This window comes from Crocodylus siamensis, chromosome 4, assembly GCF_052110815.1.
Source record: "Crocodylus siamensis isolate JL-2025a chromosome 4, ASM5211081v1, whole genome shotgun sequence".
Lineage (NCBI taxonomy): Eukaryota > Metazoa > Chordata > Crocodylia > Crocodylidae > Crocodylus > Crocodylus siamensis.
Window position 1 is genome coordinate 63156092 of NC_143398.1, and position 25380 is coordinate 63181471.

The window sequence follows — 25380 nt, forward strand, 5'->3', positions numbered from 1 at the left end:
GTTTTAATTCAAGTGGTTCTTGGGCAGCCACTTTAATTAAAACATCACAGCATCACCTGTATTTAGCCCCTGCACATTTAAAAATATGAGAGACACTTTATCTAAACCTTGCTCAATAAGGTTTAGTTAAAGCACCTCGCAACCATTTTAAAATGTGTGGGGGCTTAACACACGACACTGGAGAGTTCTAATTAGAGCTTAATATACAGACCACATGTATAGGTACGCAGAATGATTAACCCCGCGAAGCCTAGCCTAGGCTTTGTCCATTTCCTCTGGCAACATTTTTAGGACTGAATGAACACCTGTAAGTTAAGCACACGTATGCATACAGAAAGTCCAGTCCTAACCATATTTGGATCCCATTTGCTGTACTTGTAAGTGGACCTGACAGCCAAGACACTGAAAAACAAAGCATCAGCAATTTAATCACCAAATGTAGGTAAGACACTTGTCTTATTGCTTTGTTGAGGACTCGTGGATCTAAGTACAATTGCAGCCTTCCTAAGTATAATCTATCCAGTGTTACCAACCTGTAGAACTGTCCAGTTTATTAACTATTCCTAAGGCCATGTCTACATAGCATACTCAAGTCCCGTGTTGGTGGTGCCTTCAAACATGTTATGCATTGCTCCAAGCAGACCAGCTCCTCAACTAGAAGCACAATACCTCCATAGAGGTAGCACTCCTGAGTGATAGTGCCAGTTAGACCACTCCCAAATTAACAAGCCCACCTTCAACATAGGCTACACTACTTCTAGCTCAGGAGGCAGTCCACCTGGAAGAGTGTGGTACCATGAGGGACAGTAAGTTGGCTATTTGGATATGACATAAGTTAAAAGGTCTTAAAATTGATGACCAATGAGGTTTAAAGTGTAAGGAACTTTTCACTCACCTGTGCTTAAGTGTCCATTTTAATCTTATACAGGCAACCGGTGCTTAATGCTCTTAACTGGTTCCTGAAAAACGGAGTGTTAAGTGAAACCGAAAGTATTTGACGACCCAAGATGGTGACCGCAGTTGTTTTTAATGACCCAAAATGGTGACTGCGAGCATTATAACAAAACTTGCCGAGTGCTAAGTGAAATCAGGTATCAATTTAAAATGAGTGTTATAGCAAAATAGTGCTAAGTGAAACAGCCTTAAGTGGGGGTTGCTTGTATTCTCTCAGAAACTGCTTTGTTCATGAAATATGGCATAGTATTTTTTCATTAAGGGTATTTTTACATGTGCTTTCGGAGTGGGGGAGCACTTTAATTTGAGTGGCTTTGAGAGCCACTCTAATTAAAGTGCATACAGAATCTCTTGTATCAGCATCCCTACACTTCGAAATGGAGGCGGGGGCACTTTAACTAAAGCATGTTTGATGAGTTGTAGTTAAAGCACCCCCGCTGCCATTTGGAAGTTCAAGGATGCTGATATATGAGACATGGAGGCTGGCTGGAGCATGCTAATTCCCTCTCTCCAGCAGACTTGATTAATCGAGTCTGCTCCAATGCACTGTGATTATAGCACATCGGAGTAATCTTGCTGCACGTGTACAAATAACCTAAGTCACTTGCCTTAGCCAGTGTTAGTGACACTAAAACTGGGATGTTTCCACTAGCAGTAGTATTTTAAGATCCTGGCATGCTTTGAAGCCATCAACTGAAGGTTTTGCAATGTAAGGTTTTAGGCCCTTTTCAACATTGCAGTTCATATACTCTGAACATCCAGCAGCAAATCTCCATGACCAAGCCATCTTTGGTGATTTGTGGATATGTAAAATGATCAAATATAAATAATACTTTTTATCAGTTGTAATCTCTGAACACTTGAGTCTCTTAGGCTGCTGTGACTGAAATAGTCGTTACACTTGCATTTTTGTGGGTGATATGAACATGAAAAATCTGGCATACCTCATGGTTTGTTTTGGATTTGTACCATTCTGTATTGTTCCCTTTATACCTTTGTTACATCTGTCCCTTATGTTGGTCATCAGTGTTGCTCAAATATTCTCCCACAGTTGTCATACGTTTTCTTGTTTACAAGTTTGTAACAATCTATCAGCCTGTGTGCATCTGGTAGTGTTTTCGTAGTTGCCTGCAAGTTTACTGAGACTCTCCTATTCTTTATGTTCCCTGTCTGTAGATATAGTGCCAGTTGGGTGTGTGCCATTTCTTGTGGTCTAACCGTGCCATCTACTTTTTTAAAAATCAGCTGACTTTTCAAGGGCTTTGAGTTTGTTCCATACAGTGTCATTTGCCATATAATTTTATCCATGTTAGTAAATACACCATCCTTAACTGACAGCATTAACTCTGTTTTATTTGTTCTTGTGTTATAAAATGTATCTCAAACAAGTGCTGAGCAGACTAAGGTTTTAGTGATATTCCCTAAACCTATTAAGAAGACCGCAGCTCCTTTTTTTCTTCGGCTGACATACCTGTTCCTGTGAAATAAACGGCTCTAACTTTCCAAAGTAGATAAGTAGAAAAAACTTTCCTCCTCATACCTATCTTGGACACTCTTAAATAAGAATTTTATACACATCCTGGATTGTTTTCGCTCAGTAAGGATTGTGGTTTTCCCATTCATGTTTGGCAGCTGGACTCCAAAAACCTCTTAAAATATTGGCAAGGTTTCTGTCTTTTCTTATGGTAGTCATGCATTTAAAGTATCTGACACTACATGAAGTCGTTTCTTGTTTGTTTTCTTTGCATGGCTATATCCCGTGAGTAGGAGCTTTACATCTCAAATATTAATCTAATAAGTGACTCAGGAAGTGGATAACTTTATTTGAGCATGTTTGGGGGACTAAGGGAAATGTTACAAGACAAACTAGAATTAAAAAGATTTTGGACCTTTGCTGGTAGGTTCCAGAGTTGGGACATGGAAAGGAGAAGGGACAGACCAGATGGGTCTAATTAACAGTAATTCAGCATTTTATTAAGGGCCAAAATACTTCCCAGCAGTGCTTTCTAATAGATAATTATATTTTTCATGCAAATATCCTTAAAATAACAGGGGAGAAGAAATTAATATGTCACATCAGCAGATATTTTTTCTTAGTAGAATGTTTTTCAGAGTTTTGATCCTTTAAATTTTTCCCTCTCATCCCCAGTAAAACATGGTTACTTTGCCGACTTCTTACTGTAATGTAACTGAAAAGATTTTGAAGGAGCTGAGTTTAAAGATGATGTTCAGCTTTGCTACTGAAATACAATTATTCAGGATTTCGCTAGGGTCACTTTGTTGAACCAAACTGAACTCAGATCACCTCAGAAATTTGCTAAGAAACTTCAGATTTAGTACCATCTCCAGAACCTTCATTCAGAATAATAGAATGGTGACATAGCTATATGCACTGGAAACTCTTCTGACCATTGTTCATCTAATGGTGATGTTATTCTATTATTTCTATGATGGTGAGTGCAGCTAATACATTTTCTTTTTCCTTTTTAAATTAGCCCGTGTATAATATTTTGTTTAGACTTGCACATGAAAATAATGTGTCAAGTATTAGAACAAAATCACTTTTAAGTTATGGGGTGGGGTGGGAATATGAATGTTAAATAGCAATCTTAATTTATGTAGTTATTTTAAATGCTATACTTTGGAACCTATTTGCCTTTAACTTTCCAGAATTAAATTTGAAACATTAGAGAATGATTGTGTGTGGAAAAGATTACCAAGTAAAATTTTGAGGGAGACCACATTTGTTCAGCTTTTATTTAATTTGTTTTATAGTTCAGATATTATGGTGATAAGTGCTAGAGAAAGCTATATGCAGTAATATTACAGATTATCACATTTGTTATCCATTAATTGTATACATTCTGATTTAATGAAAAAGATCAAAGTTGCACTAACTAAAGAAGAACTCTCATTAATTTTATAATGTACTTTGGGAACAATCCTGTAAGTCATTCAGTAAGATGCCTGAAATACTTATTTTTTATTGTCTTTTTTAAATGTCTCTGTTATTTATTTTATTCATGGTGGGTTGGTAGTGGACCTTCATTCCTTAGAACACTTAGGTAAAACTAAATGAGCATCCATCAACTATCTGTGTAAAATACTGTAGTTTTTTCACATACTTGAGAACTTACTCTGTAGTCCTTAGAATAATATAGTCATATAAAACAAGTGGAGGTGGTATGAGTGAGAAACATAAAGCTGTTCATAGCTCTGCAAAATTTAGGAAATACCAAGACAGCTACTTGAATTTCAGTTTTATTTGTTCTGGAAGTGGACATATACTTCAACCTCCCAGCCTGTTGTACTGCTTCTTTCCTGCTGCAGCGTGACCATAGCCCCAGGGTAGGGGGTCCTGCCTGGCCCAGCTCAGCATCCCCCCGCCCCCCGAGGGAGAAGGCAGCTGGCTGATGAGTGGGCTCTGGGCCAGGGCGTCAGCGGGCTGCACTGCAGTGCAGGGGCCGGCTCCACAGGGAAGCGCAGGGGCTGTGGTGGGCCTGGGGCATTGTCAGGTCGGTCTTTGTCTTGCTGCTCAGCCGCATACATGCTTGTGTGGTTGTGTGTGTTTACATGTGTGCATGTGCATGTCTGGTTCTGTATGGGCACATGTGCACATGTCTGTCTCGTTCTGGGCGTGTGCGTGTGTCTGGTTCCCGTTTGCATGTGTGTGTTTGGTTCTCTGTGTTTGCGTGTGTTTCGTGTATGGTTCTCTCTCTCTCTCCCCCCTCTTTTTTCCCCGTCTCTCCTCTCATTTTTTCTCTTTTTTCTTTCTCTTCTCTTTTTCTTTTTTCTTTCTCTTTCCTCTTTCTCTTTTTTCCAATATACAATAACAAAGGTAGTATATGAAGTCTTATTTATTCTCATCAGGTTTAGAATTTTTGGAAAACCTGGTATTTACTTTTTTAAAAAAGCAACATTTATGATTATTAACTATATTAATATGTACTGTGTCCTGCCAGGTACCCCCACCCTGGTTTTGTTTTTCTGGTATACCACCACTCCACTTACAAGATAGACATTGTAAAACTTTGCCTATTCCTGTCCTACATAGTGGTGCAAAAAATTGCTAAAGCAAAAAAATTGCATATGATTGCTGAGACTTTGATAAAGCTGTGTGCTATTGAAATTGCAAAGGAAATATTTGGAGAGGAGAAGGCCAAGGTACTTGCAAAAAATACTGACTTCAAATGACACTGGCGAAAGACAGATAACTTCCATGTCTGAAGACATAGTTTCTCAGTGCATTGATTTTCTGTGTGAGAATGACTTTGCAGTACAATTAGATGAACCCACAGGAATTTAAAAAATGTCCCACTTACTTGTGTATGTTCGGTATATGTGGAATAAGGAAATAAAGGAAGACTTTTTGTTTTGCAAAGAGCTTGAGTTGACAACAAAGTCAGATGACATTTTCAGATTTTTAGATGATTTCATGATTTTTTGCAGAAATCAGCTGGACAAATTGCATCAATATCTGCACTGGTGTAGCTGTAGGAATGACTGGAAAGCATTCTGGCATTGTGCAGAAAATAGAATCTGTTGTACCTCATGCTATTTGGATACACTGGTTTTTTACGCCAAGAGGCACTTGCTGCTAATGATATTGAACCATGTCGCACTGTACTGAGCCCCACAGTAACACTCGTTAATTTCATTAAATCCAGAGCAATAAATACCAGGTGCTTTGCTGCACTTTGTGAGGAAGTGGGGGTAGAGCACCATTCCTGGCTCATGCATCTTGTGGCAGAACACTTACCTGTATACAGGTTTCCCTTGATTTATACAGGTTCTTTATACTCTTATGCAATGGGGAATTATGGGGAATTTGCTCTTATGCAATGAACATATTTAGACCCATAATTTGTTATATGCAAGAGAAATTCACTCTTATGTGATCAACGTAGATGCCCCCCCGCCCAAGCAGGTATGTCTTTGTGGGGTTGTGGCCCCACTTGCCCCAGCCCCAACCCCAGCTGCAGCAGTCCTGGGAGCGGCTGGCTCCAGCTTCCTGCAGCTGCTAGGCTGCATCATGCTCCGCTTGTCCCCCTGCCCCTGGGCTACACCATGCCATGATGCAGGCAGCTAGTGTTGGCTGCTCCCAGGGCCACTCCAGCATAGGCTGGGGTGAGTGAGGACAAGCGGAGCCCCAGGCGGAGTGGGGTCAGCACTCACTCCAGCCCTGGCTGGAGCAGCCGACACCAGCTGCCTGCACCAGAGCACAGCGCAGCCCAGGAGCAGAGGTAAGTGGGGACAGGTAGAGCATGGTACAGTTCAGCGGCTGCAGGCAACTGGCGCCGGCTGCTCCCGGGACAGCTGCAGCCAGGGCTGGGATGAGTGCCTCTGTTCCCTCTGCTTTGCTGCCTTGTGCAGCCCAGGGAGTGGCACACCTCCCCCACCCCTTCCCTAGTCCTAGTCTCCCTCCCTCCCTCCCTCACCACCATGGGAACCTATCCCTATTTGTTATATAGTAAAGTGCGTTCATTTTTATGAATTCAATTTATGCGCTGTTCTCCAGGAACGCATGAATAGCATAAATTGAGGGAAACCTGTATTTAATCTCAAAGAGATTAAATGAGTTATGTATTTTCTTAGCTGATAGGAAATCTGAACTTGCCAAAGTGTTGAAAAACGACGTGTGGCTGGGAAAACTGGGTTAGCTTGCAGGCATATTCAGTGAAATGAATAAGCTGAATAAAACTAGGCAAGGTGGGAGCACTAATTTTATTGCCTGGCGTAAAAGAATTGAGGCATTCAAAACAAAACTACACCTCTGCAAAGTTCGTATGTATGGGCACACTACTGATATGTTTGAGCTCTTACATTCTTTCATTCAGGAAAGAAACATTGATTTTGACATAATTAAACCTAAGTTAGCAGCGTATCTGTATGGTCTACTCGACAATTTAATGGTTATTTCCCCAAACTCAAAACAGAATAAGTGCGACACACATGTGAATTACAAAACCCCCTTGGTGAGAACAGTGAAGCTAAACTTCTATTTACCATCCCATCAAAACTATTGGAAGAGATCATTGACATTTCATCAGGTTCAATGACATGTCGCTGGAGACATTTTAGTGCAAGTGTTCCAATGAATGCAGCACCGCATCCCTGTAGCACTGGAAGTGTTGATACTGTTTAATACTACCTACTTATGTGAAGCCAGATTTTTTTAGCAATGACATCAATGAAAACAAAGTACCAGGCTAGGATGAATATTGACCATGATATGCACATGTGCTTGTTGAAGATACCCCTGTTGAGGAGTTTGTGACCCCTTGCGGAGCTATTCCCAAAGACACAGAGTTGCTGGCTCTCTCAAAATTTATTCAGCATGCTGGGCACCCTGAGCGAACTCAGAGGCCCCGAATAAAACTGTTAGAGGCATTTTATAGTTTACAGACAAGATGCGCACGCAGGTGGGAATTTTCCATTGTGAAAGAAAACAAGATATCAGGTCAGTTTGAGAGACCCTTAATTGGTTAAAACTGTTTTTCGCTACGTGCTTGTTTTTGAAACGCTAACTAATCCTTGATTGCTTCAGACTTTAAGACAACTAAGGTTTAGTCATTCCAGAGTCTTATTAGGCTGTGTTCGTGAAATGCTTAGTCTTGTTTTGTAGTTGATTTCTACAGTATTATCTATGATCTTGTTAGAAAATTTCTACACCCCCACTTATTGACAAAATTGTTACTCCACACCAACAACAAGTTTCACACTGAGTAAAACAAAAGTAATCATTGTATAGAAGTAGGAAAATGGAAACTTCAAAAAGAAAAGATTTATATGGATACAACAAAAATGAATAATTGATATAATGATACTATATCCAGGTGAAATGTCACGATTATTTATGTCAATTATAGTAATTGTAATTTATTTTATGTCAATCGTCATTTTTTGTACCTATATTATCCTTTGCTTTTTGTATTATGCACTATACGTGTGTGTTTAACTGTATAACTATCAATTCATTACAGCTTTTAATGGATATGCAGAAAAACAGTTCTTGTGGCACAGGTGGGCTATGGAGTTTTTATAGCATGCGGGGTGGTGCAGCTCGGAAAGAAAAAGGTTGAGAGCACCTGCAATAGACTGCTTTAGTTATGGGTCAGATAGCAATTCAGGGGAACAGTAAAATAACTATTCATCCCCTATAGAACCAGTTTTAGCCTGCAGGATTTCCATCTCCCACCTTGAAAGGGCAATACAATTACTAATATTCTTGTAGATGTGCTTTAACACTGGGCATTACCTGGCTGTGAAAGAAATGCATAACCTTCCAATTCAATGACATTTAACCCAACCATACATCAGTTCAGGCAGCAAAATAAACTGGTATTCAGCTGCTCCCTGTCTATTTTTCTGGTTAGGGCTATAAATAAAAGATATGGTTTTGGGGGGGGGGGGGTGTGTGTGTGTGTACACAGGCGCTTTGTTCTTTTTCCCAACTGGAAAGATTGGTGAAGGATGTATCTAAACTTTGTGAAGCTAAACATCTGAAGTATCTATATTTTAATTTCATGTTCCTTTAAAATTTTTGTTTAATCTTTACAATGAGCATCCACCTTTTCTTCTGGCTTTCATTCTTCCCTTCTTATTCATGCAATGAAATTGCATCACTCAGCTGTGACATTAAAATGACAGAGTAGCACACATTATTGTAGCCAAAGGTAATATTTTGCTGAAGAGAGGCTTGGGTAGATTAACACAATAATGTATACATTTTATAACTGATGACGTAAAGAGGACTAAATGATAAAGAAGCTTGGTAAGTGGAGCTTTTAGGTGATTATGAAATCTAACCTTAAAAAGGCAACAGTTAGCAATCCTCTTCACCATAATCCTTCATGACTTCTCCAAAGACATTTTAGTTTTTTATAGTGTTTAACAACATTGTATCTCACAAGATGCTTTAGATTCCTGTCCCCCTCTGCTGCAGGAAAAATATGTGTATTTAAAATCCTTAGAATGCCAGGACCAGAAGTCTGTCTGTGAACAGTTCTAAATGAATCAACTAATGAGCTTTTTTTGTGTGCAATAAATTCTTAGCACTTAGCAGTCTTAGTAATGCTTCAAAAAAGTCTTTAAAATGGTTCAGTTGCCAACTGTCTTTGGTTGTCTCAGTAAGACACTGAAACAGACCTTCTGCTCTAAATTAATAAGGCCAATCAGAAACGCACAAAGCACAGAATGACCGATCATTCTTTTGGTGTCGTTACTATCTCTACCGAGGTCAAATAAATCACTTTCAAGCTGTTAAATCAATTATCATAAATTAGGATTCTGTTTTTACAGCGCCTTGTGGGAAATTCTCAGGGTTAGATTAATTTAACAGCTACAGTGAAGTGTACCTCCCACAAGATCACGTCAAAAGTTTTTTGTCTTTTTTCCCTTCCCCTTTTTTAAGAGAAAAACCAGGACTGGATTATTTGTTTTTACATAATACACACAATGGAATTCCTCAGTCCATCCCTGCTAATTCATGTTTCAGTCATACCCAGCTGTTTAAATTGCACTGCTCAGAGATTGCCTTGATCCCCAGGTGCAGGTACTCCATCTGTGCTGCTCTGAGAGACTATTTACAGCAGAGGTTAGGCCAGTGATTGCTGGGATGGAAAACTCATTTCTCAGCCTGGCTTTTATTTACACTCTTATTAAAGATCCTTTTACTCATGTTGGAATGGCAGCTAGTGGCTGCAGTGAACATTTGGCACTAAGCCAAGCAGCAAAATTACCATGTCGATGAAAGATAGCCTGCTTCCATTTTAACCTTTTACTGTTCTCCCCTTTCCACCTATATTTGCATGAAGAAGAACAACTATTGAAACAGAGCAAGGGACAAAGGGATGAGCAACCTTATCAGATGAGCTCGCCAAGGAAAAACAACGATTTGCCACTTATTTGCAAAATCTGTATTGTTTTATTCATTGACTATTCCTTTCCCTTAATTATTATTAGTTTGTTTTTATGTGAAACAGCAGAGGCACTCAGGCCCTATTCTTTGCCCCACTTCTCCCTCTTCCCTACTTTTTTTGATCAGTCCCTGGGTATTTAACTGCAAAGAAGAGGTTTCTGCTCCTTTCTTGGTGCAAGTCACACACAGCACAGCAATGCCGTGAAAATATTCTTCCCAAAATTGTCCCTGTAGTTGGAAATTAATCATCCTTCTGTCCATAGGCTGTGAGCGTGTATATAAGGTATTGCTTTAGAAAAAGATAGTGACCCTTGCTATCCAGCACTGTCCTACCACAACTCTGGTACAGACCTGGCTTCAGTTAAGGAATATTCTCCAGCAACGTCAACACATCTGTTTCCTGGAACAACATGTGAGTGCTGAAAAAAACACCAAAACCCAAGATCAGCTGTTTTTTAGACAATGAAGTCACAGATAGAAGTTGTAATCTTTGCCTAATCAGGCCACTGAAAGCACTCTACAGCCATGACCTAATACAAGTACATGACTGCAGAGTGCTTTAAAGGGGCCTGGTCCTGCAACAGTCTTAACCCTCATTACATGAGGATTTAGATGAAGGTGCTCCCACGTGAGGTGCCTTCATTAACTTGTGTCTGCGTGAACAGAGCTAGGCTGACTCAGCTCACATCTGCTCATGGAACTTTTCAGAATGAGGGGAGCAAAGGGAGTTCATTCTGGGGGTTGCCCCACTGGCACTGGAGAGTAAGGCAACCCCCTGTGGGTTGGAGCCCCCGACCAATCCACCCACCCCCTGACTCCAGTGCAGGCTAAGGAAACCCCAGAATAGATCCTTGCCTTCTCCCCTTCACAACCTGAGATAGCACCAGGAGCTGGCGGGGAGGAGTCGGGGCAAGGCTAAGGGAAGAGGCTGCAAAGATGCAGCCTCTCTTCCTAGTTTAGCTCCAAATTGGACCTCAGTCCCCCACCCTCCCAACCCAACAGATAATGTCTGGTGGGTCAGGAGGATTGGGCTAACTCATGGCGCTTTGTGTAAAGCGCTATTAGACCAAGGAGCTGCACTTCTGTCTGTACCCTGAATAACATTTGCAAATGCCTACATTCAATAGTGTACCAGTAGGAAGGCCAAAAAGATTCCCATCCTTCAACAACTACGCTAAAAGTACTTTCAACATAAATCATATGCAGAAATGTGAGGGGGTTCAGTGGCTGAATGGGAGGAGGGAGAGACCACTTTTTTCCTTTCTGAAATAAAAGAGAAAGTGATAATGATTTATTGGGGTGTTCACAGTATTTTGTGCCTGTCTTAATGCCAGCTAACGAAGTCATGTAATTAGAGGAAAAATTTTGGTTTCATTTTAAAGAAAATGTAAATAAAATGACCCAGGCCTCTCACTGTCACTTTAATTGCCTAGGTCCAAAATTTATATTTTTCAAAAGCTGCTGTCTAATTCTGTGTACCTACATTTTGTAGACACCTCAGTTTCTGCCAATGAATTGCCTTAGGTGTATAAATGCCTGGTGCTAGGCATGCATAGATGTCTTGATTGGACTGAACAGCTAGGTATATATCAGTGAATCTCAACCAGGTTGTTGTGCAACTTGGGGTGCTGAGAGATCCTTTAAAAAGTGCCCAGAGACTTGAAATATTGTAAGAAACATTGTGACCTGTTGTGGTCTTTCTGATTTCTTTGCAACAGATTTGCTCTATTATTTTTTCTATAGTCAAAAAGCAAGTGATAGCAAAGAGCTGACATTTTTCAAGTTGTGTCTTGAGTCTAAAAAGGTAGTGAACCATTGGTATATCTCATCTTATGCATAAACCCCTGCAGGACTCACAAACTACGACTTCTTTTGTTATTTTTTTCTGAGAGACTTGCCCCAGTAAGCAGTCTCAGAGTATTTTGGTGCGTCTGAGCTGACACTTTTAAAGCAACTTGAAAGCAGCATTTTTCCTCCTTTCTAAGATGAACTAATCGTTAATTGCTGTGTTGAATTCTTTAAATATAGCTAATAAGAGACATGCAGCATAGAATTCATTGTACATTTTGCTTCTCTTCATTGCATTTGGCTTCCTTAAAGCACTGGCAGCCACTCTGGGTGTGTTGTGATGCCTCAGTGATCTACACCAATGCAATGTTCCAACACCAAAGGAAGCACAGCCTCGCTGTAGAGCACAGCGTACAGACCTGCCTCAGGAAAGACGCTCAAGTTTTTCTCTCAAATAGAATCTTGAAAAGTTGTAAGTAATATATGTTATAAACTCTGTGGGATAACAAATCACAGAAATACTCATAACAAAAGGAATAGCAGCATGGGGCAGTCTGAGAAAGGAATCCATTGGGTACTGATAGAATCCCAACACTGCAGTCACTGCAAACGAAGTTTGGCCAAGTCTTTCCCTCATCTTTGTTTTTCCTAGAGAAAAACGCCATCTTTTTGGTAAGCCCACTTTTGATTTATCTCTGAAAGAAATGGGGATTTTCAAGGGTCTTCAGCAATTACGTGTTTGCGGTCACTGGCTTTCTTTGTGCCTCATAGAAATTGTGTGAAGGCAGATAGTCTAGAAATAGAGTCTAGAAACTTCAGCAGACAGTCTGGAAGACTCACCTCACCTTTTTCTCTTCAAGGTGTTGGTAATTAGCAGGGATCCTGGTTTTCTCTGATACTAAATTGGAAATTCTCTGATAAAACCCCCCCAAATCCATTATTTAATGAAAGGGCCCCTGTAACCACCCCCTGGCCCTGCTGGTGCTCTTCACTCCCCTCTCCACAGCCCCCTGACCCTGACTGTGCCCTTTACCCCCTCACCCCCATCCCATCCTAGCCCAGCCCTGCTGAAGGGAGCCCCAGCTGCCGGGCCAGGGACCCAGGGCCACAGTGCTAGAAGGGGGCAGCTGCTGCAGCAGAGCAAAGCACCAAGCCCCCCCTCCCTGCCTGCTGCGGGCCCAGGTGGGATGGGGGTTGTCTCCCTGCCACTGCATGCACTCTGGGGGCAGGGGTGACCCATGCCCCCCCCAAGTGTATGTGGGGTGGAGGCAGGTGCAGGCTGCCCCCTGTGGACTCAGGCATCTGCCCTGCTGCCCTTCACAGCTGGCAGGTGCAACCTGGCACTGCAGGGTACAGCGGGGGCTGCACAGAAAAACTGCTTGCTGCTGTGAGTTCCATGCTGCCCTGTCAATGTGTCCCCTGCACATGCGGCTACACTGAGGGGCATAACCCCACACCTCCTGCTGCCCCATTCTGGGTCCCTGCCCCACTCAGAGCCAGCCCGATCTCCTGGTTGGGGCACAGCAGCCTGAAGAGCTGGGACAGCTCCCTGCCCAGCATGCTCCAGAGCTCTGGGATAAGCTCCCATGCCACCTGCAAGCCTGGAGCTGGCACCCAGGGGAGCCTGGAGCTCCAGTTGGCTGCTGTGGGGGGGCAGAGCAGAGCAGGAACAGCCCTGGACTGAACTGCTCTCAGCAGGTTCAGTTTATTTCTGGCAGGCATATATGTAGACATGTACCAGGGCGCACTTTTGAGCCTAGGTTTTCTGTGCAGAAAATTCAGGCACATGAATTGGACATGTAGACACACCTACACAGCAGTTGTGTTTGGATGGAAGATCTGGCTGGAAAGGGTACGAGTAGATTTTTGTCTGAATCATAGCTCTGGGCCAACTCAATTAAGGAGTTGTAAGGATTCTGTCCTACTATTTTAAGCTACCAAGATCCCATCCCTTGTAACGTATTCTTAATTACTTGGTATATAAATTAATTGCTTGAAAGTTGGTGGAAAGCAAATACTAAAGGTGCAAGCAAATTCATTTTTAAATGTGAACAGATTGAAATGGAAATTGATCCTTGTAAAATGCAGCATCAGTTTGCACCCATGCATTATTAGCTTGCACCCATATCTCCTTGGGTAGAGATTTCTATCAGCTTTAATAAGCTCTACTACATAAGATATGGTCAATATTTGTCTGGGAAAAACCTGGGGAAAAACCTGAGGGCTGCATAAAAAGATATTGGCAATTTAAAAGGCTACACTTCCCCTCTGGAGTGGTACTGAACTAATACATCAGTATGGATATTGATATTTGAGACACAAAATCAAGGTCCTGACCGCTTGAGGCCATTCAAAATTCCACTCTCTGTACAGTCCTTGCCAAGTTCTAATTTGAGCAATTGGTTTGCCTTCTTTTATTTCCCCTGGTATACTGTTTTCTTTCACATCCTGTCCTAGAGGGTCCTGTATTGTTACTTTGTACAGCTGCCATGTTCCACCACAGATACTGTTGTTCTTAAGTGAACCTTGTTTGTAACGTGTCCTTGAGATTAATTGTGAAATAGAAGATAGTCAGACTATGGAGACTTTGTCTACATTTTCAAAAGTAACTAGTTACTTGAGGCTTGTCAGTTGCTTTTGAATATTTATGCTGTAATGGACTAATGGTCTTTTATAGAGAAGTATATACCCCAGTTTCCAAGCTTTTCTTTAGGAATGGGGGAACTGCCCTATTTGATTAGATCTTGCCCATCTTGTCCAACACCCTCAGAGAAATGCATCCAAAGGAAACTGGCTTCTTAAAAGATGTCCTGTGCCCAGATCTTACATTCCTAGGGCAAAAATGGTAAAACTCTCCAAACCTTTCATTGTTTTTAGTCTCTTAATGACCAGGGAAATGGGTTACAGAGTAAGCAATAGCTGTTCTATTATGAACTATATGATGCCTCTTGAAATTTCTCATTAGTTTTTGATTTATACTGGGGGCGTCAAACTCATCAGGTCCCACAGACCAGATGAGGGGCATGGGTCAGGTCTGAGGGCCAAGTTGGGCTCACAGAACAGGTCTGTGCGCCAGATTTAGCATGCAATGCCAGTCCAGCATTGGCACTACATCCAGTGTGTGCCCTGGCCAGCCCTGCGCACTGAATGCAGCATGCCACCTGGATCAGCTCCACGCACCACATGTAGCATATGCACTGGCACCAGCTCCACACACGGCATGCAGACAGTCCTGTGTGCATGCAGCATGTGGGACCAGGGCTGGCATGTGGTGCATGTAGCATATGAGGCCAGTCTGGAGCATCATGCACATCACGTGCAGATCCAGTTAAGACCCATAAGCAGCACAGTGGGCCAGATCCAGACCTTGGGCTGTATCTTTGTGACACCCCTGATTCAAAGAAGTAAAGGTTCCTCAGAGACTCTTTGGCCTCTCTCTAAGCAGCATGATTGTAAGAATAATGCCTCTAAAGACAATATCATCAAAATCTGAGAACGATACGACTTTAAATGATCTCCTTCAAACTTCAGAGGAAGAGTGAGTGGGTGAGAATCCTGAGATATTTAATAATTTTGATTCTTGCAGAATAAGTAAGATATTCTCAAAAACACTGTTCAGGATTTTCTCTCCTGGGGTTCAAATAGTACGTACAGTATCTACCCGCATGGACAGATGACATATATACATTGGTTTTGTATGGAACCTGGAGTGCATCCGTCTCAGGTGGTTGCATGTAGAAAATGGCTACTAAGGCACCTTGCCACTAGGTGGCAGTGAAGCAGGTAAGAGCCTGTTTGCCTTGAGCAAACAGCTACCCAGAATACTCTATAGAAAATCAATGCCTACACCAGTATAGTTGCTGCAGATGGACAATGCAGATGGACAGTACCCCAGGGTACTCAAGGAGCTGCTGAGCGTCATAGCCCACCCCCTGGCACGGATCTTTGAGAAGTCCTGGTGCTCTGGTGTAGTGCCCGAAGACTGGAAGAAGGCCAATGTGGTGCCGATCTTCAAGAAAGGGAGGAGAGTGGATCCAGCTAACTACAGGCCCATTAGCCTGACTTCTATCCTGGGGAAGATCTTAGAAAAGTTTATTAAGGAGGACATCCTTGATGGACCAATCTCATTTCCTTCTATGACCAGGTGACCTATCACCTGGACGAGGGAGAAGAGATTGATGTCATATATCTTGACTTCAAAAAAGCTTTTGATCTGGTATCCCATGATCACCTCTTGGCCAAACTGGCCAGTTGTGGCCTTGGCTCCACCACGATCCACTGGCTGGGAAATTGGCTCCGTGGTCGGACCCAGAGGGTTGTAATTGATGGCAGTCACTCATCGTGGTGTCCTGTGACCAGTGGGGTCCCTCAAGGCTCTGTCCTGGGACCCATCCTGTTCAACATCTTCATTAACGATGTGGACATTGGAGTCAGGAGTGGACTGGCCAAGTTCGCCGATGACACCAAACTTTGGGGCAAAGCATCCACGCCAGGAGATAGGCGGGTGATCCAGGCTGACCTGGACAAGATCAGCAAATGAGCAGATGAGAACCTGATGGTGTTTAACACCGAAAAATGCAAGGTTCTCCACCTTGGGAGGAAAAACCTGCAGCATCCTTATAGGCTCGGCAGTGCTACGTTGGATAGCACTACAGAAGAAAGAGACTTGGGGGTCATCATTGACCACAAGATGAACATGAGCCTGCAATGCGATGCTGCAACTAGTAAAGCGACCAAAACGCTGGCTTGCATCCATAGATGCTTCTCGAGCAAATCCCAGGACGTCATTCACCCCTTGTACTCGGCCTTGGTGAGGCCGCAGCTGGAGTACTGCATCTAGTTTTGGGCTCCACAATTCAAAAAGGATGTGGAGAAGCTTGAGAGAGTCCAGAGGAGAGCCACGCGCATGATGAGAGGTCAGGAAAACAGATCTTATGATGATAGGCTGAGAGCCATGGGACTCTTTAGCTTGTGTAGGCTCAGGGGTGATCTGATGGCCACCTATAAGTTTATCAGGGGTGACCACCGGATCTGGGGGAACGTTTGTTCACCAGAGCGCCCCAAGGGATGACGAGGTCGAAAGGTCACAAACTCCTGCAAGACCGTTTGAGGCTGGACATAAGGAAGAATTTCTTTACTGTCCGAGCCCCCAAGGTCTGGAACAGTCTGCCAGCGGAGGTGGTTCAAGCACCTACATTGAACACCCTCAAAAGTAAATTGGATGCTTATCTTGCTGGGATCCTATGACCCCAGCTGACTTCCTGCCCTTTGGGCAGGGGGCTGGACTTGATGATCTCCCGAGGCCCCTTCCAGCCCTGATTTCTATGAAATCTATGAAATGCCTACCAGTGTAGTTGTACCTACCACTACTTATTCAAGTATAATTCTACACTGGATTGGGTGAAGTTACTTACAGTTTACACCATCTATCTCCACCTTTTTTTTATACCAGTATAAAAGTTAAATACATCATTATGAATAGATCTTTCTTTTTTCTACCCAGCAAAGCAGGACTCAATAGTTTTAGTTTATAAATCTGTCATTGGATAACTACTACAGTAGCTCTGGAATTGGTCAAAATGACAATTTAGGCTCATTTAAGTACATTGTACTTAGAATGGCACCTATTATAGGAGACAAAAAATGATTTAGTGGCCCTTATTTTTTTGGTCCTTGTATACTACAGATACTTTTAAAAGTGTCCATAAATGTGCTAGGAAGGTTACCAAACAGAGAAGAGCTGAAGCCCCTGCTTCAATAAATTTGTCCTATAATGTTAAGTGTATTTTGGGAGTACAGTAATAAATAATGGGTGAGGAAGTGCCAGGGTAAAGGTGATTAACAAAAAAAAAAAAAATCACAGAGCTATTCATGGCATAGTACTAGAAGTGAACATCATGGTATTGTAATTTAATTTTAAAACATCTTGTTAATGTGGCAGCATGGAGTAGAATAAGGAAGTGAAAATGCTTAGGAAGTGCCTAACTCCCATTTGTGCCTTTGGAAATTGCTGAAAATGGATTGATTGTGTACGGTACTTTAGAGAGTAAAACACTGAATGTAATTAAACTCTGTGCAACTTGACTTTGTGCTGATACTAGAAACCTGGGTTACATTTCAGGATAGCACAAACATTGACCTGGAAAATGAATAGGATAATGAAAGAAACACACATTAATTGAATCTGATATCTGGGGTTCTTGTCTCACAGTAATGTGTGGTTTATAATCTAGGAAATTTTTGAGTCTGACACATTAATTTTAGCTTTCAAGGGTAAGTAGTAATGGTCTATGTGGGCTTCTGGAAGCATACTATCCTTGGCAATGGTCTATTACAATGCAAAGAGGCAGGCATTACTATATAAGTTGCATAGAACAGCTCAGGTCTCATTGAGGAACACTTCTAGATTGTCTCACAGCAGGTTATGGCCTCTCAGCACCTGAGAACAACTTATTAAATTCAATCAAGACATAAAATTATATGGCAATGAATCTTCCCATTTCCTTGAAAGACGCAACATGTTAAAAATCTCCATTACTAACCGATCAACTCAGAATGAATCACTGAAGTAGTCTCCCAGAAAAGGAAAAGCCAGGCAGAATAAGGGGGTTTATATAATTTAAAATTTTATTTTAAAACTTTGCACATACATTTCTTCAGCATCCTCCTTTTTTCATTGCACTTAAAAGTTTCAAAAAACACAAAATATATCCCTTTACTAAACATTTTCTTGTTCTCAGGTTACAAAAAGTTTAACATTTCACAGTCACAAAGCTTAAGTACATTGGTCCAAATCATCATCTTTCAGTGGAGCTTGCTTTCTTTAAAACATAGCGTTGACAACTGTACATTCTTCTTCAAAGTATGATTATTCGGCCAACAAGGGAAAGAAGAAAGCAGCAGCTACCAAATTTATTTTTAAAAATGTAATAAAATAAAAGTACCTATGGAAGAACAAAAGAAAAAAAAGGAAATGGAGGTTGACAAGGGCACCTCCTTCAAGTACATCACAAGTAGAAAACAGCAGCACAGTTACGGCATTGTTTGGTCATTGTCTACAAAGAAGCAACATTACTATACTTCCATCTAAGACAGAGGGAAAAATGCTATTTACACACTTATAATGAAGAAACAAACAGCAATAACCCTTGGTTTGGGGTTTATGTTAGATATAAAAAGCCATGATGTTACTGGTACAAAAAAAAGCCAAAAGGAAAGAACAAACACAATAGATTTGGTTGGATTGTGTAGTGTCCTTTAAAATGTAGCAAATATACAAGAAACAGAGTTCAAAGCCAAGATCTGTCCAGATATTAAATGTTTGTACTTCAAACATCATGGAGACAGGCACAGTTTCTACAGTGCAGTGTATTTACCTCTGGTTATATTTTAACATGTAAATAATTTCATGCTAATCCAGCAGCCTAAAAATCACTTTTGCTTCAGGTAGGTAGTTTGGTTGTCTTTTGATTTGTTTTATTCAGCAACTTCTCTCCTCCAGTGTGTGACTACTGAAAATTAGCACTCTCAGACAACAGGATAATATTGTCACTAAGGAAGTGTCATTGAATTGGTTACTGCCACAAAAGATGTTTGCAAATTTCAAACATGCTTGCAATAAAATATCTGAGCTTTTCTTTAAGGTAAGACAAGGACATTTTAGGTTGTATAGCAAGAGGAAGCATTTCAAAAGCAGCTCTATCAGTTTATGGAACAGATTTTGGAGGAGAAACCACTTTGCTCAAGATGTTTAAAAGAGCTGGGCCAAGCAATAGAAAATATTGCTCTAAGAAGCAACCCAACATTGCCAGAAACACTAGTCTAGATGGCCTATTACATATTTTCCATGTATAATTTTAATTATTGTAGGGTTTGATGAAGTGACTGATTTTGTAAGCACTGCTGATCTATCTTTAGCTAGGGCATAGTAAAACAACATTATTTATTGGCATGATCAATTAACTTAGTTGCTATTTCCTTTACAGTCAATTTCTGCATTAAAGATACTGATTATCTTACCAACATGAATGCATGCATCTGGGCTGATCTAATAGTGGTGACTGGAGTTTACTGTTATAATGAACCTTGTTTTATGTGCCTAAGCCTAGCATTTAGGCCCCAGTGACACTTAAGAGAACCCTTGTCCATCCCCATAGGTGACTCAATTCCCTGGGACTTGGATGCTGAGCAGCACAGCGCAGTCTGGAACCTCAGGTACTCAAGTGCTTGCTCCTACCTAAGCCCTGCCAGGATTCATGTAATAGACAGTCTTTATCGTAGCTGTGCAGCCTGCTTCATCTAACTCTGCACAGTATCCAGTTGGAGAAGACACTACCATTCCCCACATTTCATCCAATAACTGAGTTGGCTACAAACACATGAATCACCAAGCTGTGCTGCATTTTGGGATGGGATGCTCTTAATCTCTCTCACTGAAGCAATTCCATGCCAACATTTGCTAGGCACTCACTTATACTCTGCCTCTATGCTAACAATTAAAACATTTGCTGGAACAAACTGGAAAGTAGGTCCCTTTCTCCCCCAACCTCATGAGTACTTTATTAGAGTCATGTTCATATTCCTGTTTACTCTGTGGCCTGATGAATATTTAATTATCACAGCAGGTTACACAGCTTTACAGGGAGACCTGAGAAAGCCTCAGAATACCCTATAGCCTGCCAGTTAAAACATTCATTATGGAGGCAGGTGATATGGGTTTAAGCTCCCATAGCAGTGGAAGAGAAAACTGAACCCAGGTCTTCCACATGCTGGGCAAGTGCCCTAACCTTTAGGCTAGAAGACAGCAGCAGCACCTCTGCCAGCCTTGTGTGTGAAACAGATTCTTACAAGTGCTCTGCAAGCACCTCAATCAGGGCCTGAAGGTCAGCAATGTGGAGGAAGGGCAGCCTAGTATACCCAGAAGCAGAAATTTAGGCACCTAGAGAACTTTAATGACCACAAATTAGGTACTTAGAGATGTTAAGTGCCTTCAGCTGAGCTGGATAGTTTAAAATATATACTTTCTGGTCTAAGACACCTATAGCAATAGTTAGACCTACGTGCTTGATTCCTTTTGGTAGCTTGAGCCCTTTATTTTTAAAACAGGACTGGGAACTTCACTAGACACCAGGCTACCTAAATTAAGCATTGTGATACAGAACCTTGCAATACCTAAGTCCTGGTGCATCTAGCTCCATGTATTTTGCTGGGAAATGTTTTTTTATGGAAACACAGGTCCCAGGGTTTTCTGCTTGCCAGCACAAATGTTTGCTGTTGTGATAATGAATCCTACAAAAGGAAGCAGCATCAGTGGCAGTACTAGAAACACTACAGTATCTCTGGAGCAAAGCATGGGGTGTTGCATACATATAGTAAGAAGATCTTTAAAACAAAAATAGATGCAAGTGAAAGCCAAGGTACTATAGCAGCATATGAGACAGAGGTAGGAGAAAGATGTAATGAAGATAGCACTGGGGAAAGCATTTCGTGTATAGAGGCTTTGAAATAACAGGAAAATAAAACCCTCAGATTTATCACTGTAACCTATGTTTAGCTCTTTATTCTGCTAGAATATCCTCATAGTTTATTACAACAAGGGGTTAACTGTATTCAGTTATACAAGCTCCAGTTTCAGCATTCGGAGCACCATTCCTTTGGCCTATTAAGGAAATACTCTCCTTGCCAACACATTCTCTACAAAGTAGCTGGAAAGGGAAGAGGCGATTTGTGATGGTAGTATGAATGAAAAGCAAACAAGTGGAGTCTAATTCACAAAGAAATATCAATGCTAGGAAGACGGCAATGAGCACAGAGCCATTTTGCTACTTTTCCATTTACGTGATCTGCCTCTGCTGCCAAACATTGCTAAGGTTACTTCAGAAGGCTGTTAAATGGGAAGGTGCGTTTTCCACTGCAGTTTAACACAATCATAGTAACATGACAAGCTCTACCTCTACAATTCGAAATGATACACAGTGACATATTTACATTGGAAATGAATGAATAAATTCCAGTTAGTGTGTATGAATGATAGTTTATACATGTATTAGGCCAAGAAGGGGGAGAATGAAAGCAAGGGATCAAAGCTATTGCTCAAAATGTAAAACATTTGAAAGCTTATGTGGAGAATGTTCTAGACTTCAGCTACAGGTCAAATCTGCAGATATCTTTTCATCAGTTTTGCACTGCATGAAAAAGGGGTAACAGCACAACAACATTAAGTATGACATATAATCAGCTATTCTATCCATTTATGCATCAGCTCTGGATTTATTACATGCAAGCACTGTGCAATCTATGGGACATACTTTAGGCTCTGATCAAATGCTTGCTGTACATTTGACCCATTGTCCACTCAACACTGGCCTGTTTCAGTTTAGTCCTACCTACTTATTCTGTACAGATCTATAGAAATGGGCTTTTAAGCCTACCATAGTAGACTGCAGAACCCATCGTCAGGATGGCATGTCAACCATTGGCCTAAGCACTTGATAAACTTTACTGAAAACACTATACTTTGTTTATGTAGGCAATAACTGGATTAGCAGGCTCCAGGCCAATATTATTCAGAATAAAATCCAAATACCACCTCAGGGAAGAACACAGCATCCTCTTGTTAAAGCTTGCACTTTTTCCTTTGGGAAGAGCTCAACATTTGTGAGATGTCTACTTAGCACTAAGTTTATGTCAACTCAGCTCAGCTTTCTCTTTGCTATCCAAGAAGTTGTTTTATTTACAAACCAGGATGAGCAGCTCCAACATGTTTAGGGGGCAACTCCTGCAGAGCTTGGCTTCCTATACATGACTACCCATCTGTGCACTAGAAGCTTCTGTAGGGAAAAAAAAATCGAAATTCCTGCCACCGAGCGAGGCGCTGAATGTGTACAGAACAAACAACGGTTGGAAACACTATCTGTCTTCCTATTGCTTTCCTGTTGGACTGGAGCTAGAATGCCTTCCTATTGGGACTGATGCTTCTACTTGGATAATATCCCACTCTAATACATTTTTGTTTATTCTGAGCGAGTAAAACTGGAGACCAACAAGCCAAGGTCTTGAAACCAATATAATGATTATACTGCCTCCTGCACTACAGTACTCAGTATTAAAAGATACATGTGAGAGATGTCAAGTTCTGATCACAGGATCCTGATGTTTGGGGACAGGTAAAGGACCTTTATGAAGAACAATGAGGCAGACAGACATACAGAAATGAAAGGATTGTTGAGATTTTTATCCATGCTTCTAGGCTGATTACTAGAACTCTACCACTACCTGGTTTAATTAGAAATCTGAGTAAGAATAAACTCAGGAGAGACATTTACTGAATATCAATTGATACAAAAGCTATATGTTCAGTGATCCTTTCAACAGGATGCACAATAAAGCAGACAGAGCCATTCAATGAATGAAAATCCCTGGTCCCAAAGAAACCCTGGCTTCCAGAGAAACACTACATAAAGTAAGGATTATTTGATTTGTTGCATTGTGATTACATACAAAAGGAAGCCTCGACAAAACTGCTACCTGCTTGTCACGGTAATTTTGCAGATGACCACCTTAACTAGAGTAGGAGAGACCGAGTCACAAGGACAATCTTGTTTTTCCCACTAAAACACATGAAATAAGGAACAGTGAAGTCTCAAGACTTATTTGAAAAGGGGTACAAATGGGAAAAATTAGAATTCAAGTTTTTTGCACATTTGAGATTCTCCATGAACCAAAAAATGACAGTAGCAGTAGCTCTTCAAAACAAACAACTTCAAGGGCCAGATTTAAATAATTTTTTTTTTTTTTTTTTAAAGAAACATGTCCCAGAATCACTGCTTTAATTGCTTGTGGGGTTGTTGAACGGCTCACCAGCTTTCAACCCATTTCTATTTTTACTACTGAAAAATGGCTTTATCAAGCTACATGGTAAACGGAAAAAGATTAATTTCTGATTCAGGGCAGGACAGGGTCCTCACTCAGAGGGACAACAAAATCTGTAACAAACTAGCAGCATTTATATTCCACTCCCAGTAAGCACCGAAAACCATAGGGAAGCTGTAATCTTAAGGGATACCGTTAATTGTATATAGTATATATGCAGAACCCTACCTATTGGGCAGAAAAATACCCCTCCAGCATGAGTTTAGAATAGATTACTGTCAATCAAAACTGTCCTCGTTTTGACTGTCATGTCTTCTCAAATGATTTTCCTAAAAAGACCACCACCTTCCTGTCACTTGTTGTAGCTACTGTTTGTTCAATGACTGTTTGTTTCCATGTATTAAAGGAATGACAAAGACGGAAATGTCGTCTCCTGAGCCCAGTCTGTCGTTGGATATTCTCCAGCCCCTGTCCTTCAGCACTCCCCTGGCTCGCATCACCAGATCCTGAGCAGCTAATGTGTATCTGTGGGGAAGGAGGAAGACAATTTACAAAGCAGAAGTACAGGTGCAAAGATTGCCATACCAGCATTTTGAAGAACTGTGTTTTCCCAACCTATGAGTTTTACATTTGTGAGATAAAAAGACAAGTTGTTAGCGACCATTTATCAATAGCTGAAATAGGAGTGTTGGCTGCTAATAAAAATGTTCATTTTTTATTTCAGTAACATCTTTCATTTCAGGCTCCCTAAACACTTGGCGAATATCAGCAAGTCAGACCAAATTTTTTCAAAAGTGGTGATTTTAGTGCCCAACACTTTAAAATGGTCTCATTTTCAGACAGTGCCAAACATCTTCCATCAGAAAAGTAGGGAGAAAGTCTTAAATGGAGCACCCAAAAATACTAGTCACTTTTGAAAAACTTACCCCTTCAGATACAAAACCTCTTTGATACAAGTTAAATATTACTATTCACATTTAAGAGACTGGTAAACTATGAAAGATTGTAAACCACAAGTTAGTGATAGACCAGAAGAAAATCCTACTTACAGATTATACTGGCAGTTCAGCTCTTTGGTATACCCAGAAATAGTATTGATATTATTATAACATAAAGCTTACTTTTACACTAACAAAAATACAAAGAGAATTTACAATCAGATAAACAGTGAGCGGTCTCTTGAAATTCACAAAGGAAGTTGGAGAAAATTATTCTAAACCAAGCTATGGAGTCCTTATTATAGAAATCATAGAAATTAAGGGCCAGAAGGGACCTTGAAAGATCATCAAGTCCAACCCCCCTGCTCCAGGCAGGAATACTGCTGAAATCAAATGATCCCAGCAAGGAGTCTATCTAATCTCATAGTATCATAATGCTTAGGGTCAGAAGGGACCCAAACAGATCTTCAGGTCCACCCCTGAAGACTCTCCTCTTGAAGACTTCCAAGGTTAGGGACTCCACCACTTCCCTGGGAAGTCTGTTGCAGATTCTGGTCACCCTTACTATAAAGAAGTTCTTCCTTATGTGAAACCATCCTCTAACAGTTTATGGCCTTTGCTCCTTGTCTTCCCCTGCGGCACCCTAGTGAAAAGTTTTCCTCCCAGCTCCTGATATTCACCGCTTACATACATATAGACGGCCACCAAGTCCCCCCTCAGTCTTCTCTTCCCCAGGCTGAACAGTCCCAGATCCCTGGGGGTTATACATATTTTCTAACAATCTGATTAAGTTATATAACCATGAAACAAACTAGAAAAACACTGAGCCAAACTGCACTGTATTAACTGCATATTTTTACCATCAACTTTAACTAAACAAAACACCCTCCACACCCCAAAACCCCAAAC

The 25380-nt window shown here is 41.2% G+C and overlaps 1 protein-coding gene and 1 long non-coding RNA gene across 2 annotated transcripts in view; one reads left to right on the top strand and one right to left on the bottom strand.

Moving 5' to 3' along the window:
* Nucleotides 1-24251, top strand: part of LOC149865778 (uncharacterized) — a 42466-nt gene extending 18215 nt beyond the window's left edge. The window contains exon 2 of the long non-coding RNA XR_016441776.1: nt 23940-24251. This is a non-coding gene — a long non-coding RNA (uncharacterized LOC149865778). The remainder of the gene's footprint in view (nt 1-23939) is intronic.
* Nucleotides 15954-25380, bottom strand: part of PPM1H (protein phosphatase, Mg2+/Mn2+ dependent 1H) — a 210395-nt gene continuing 200968 nt past the window's right edge. The window contains exon 10 of the mRNA XM_090042428.1: nt 15954-24058. Within this exon, the coding sequence (XP_089898554.1) occupies nt 23899-24058 (160 nt within the window). The 3' untranslated portion in view covers nt 15954-23898. The remainder of the gene's footprint in view (nt 24059-25380) is intronic.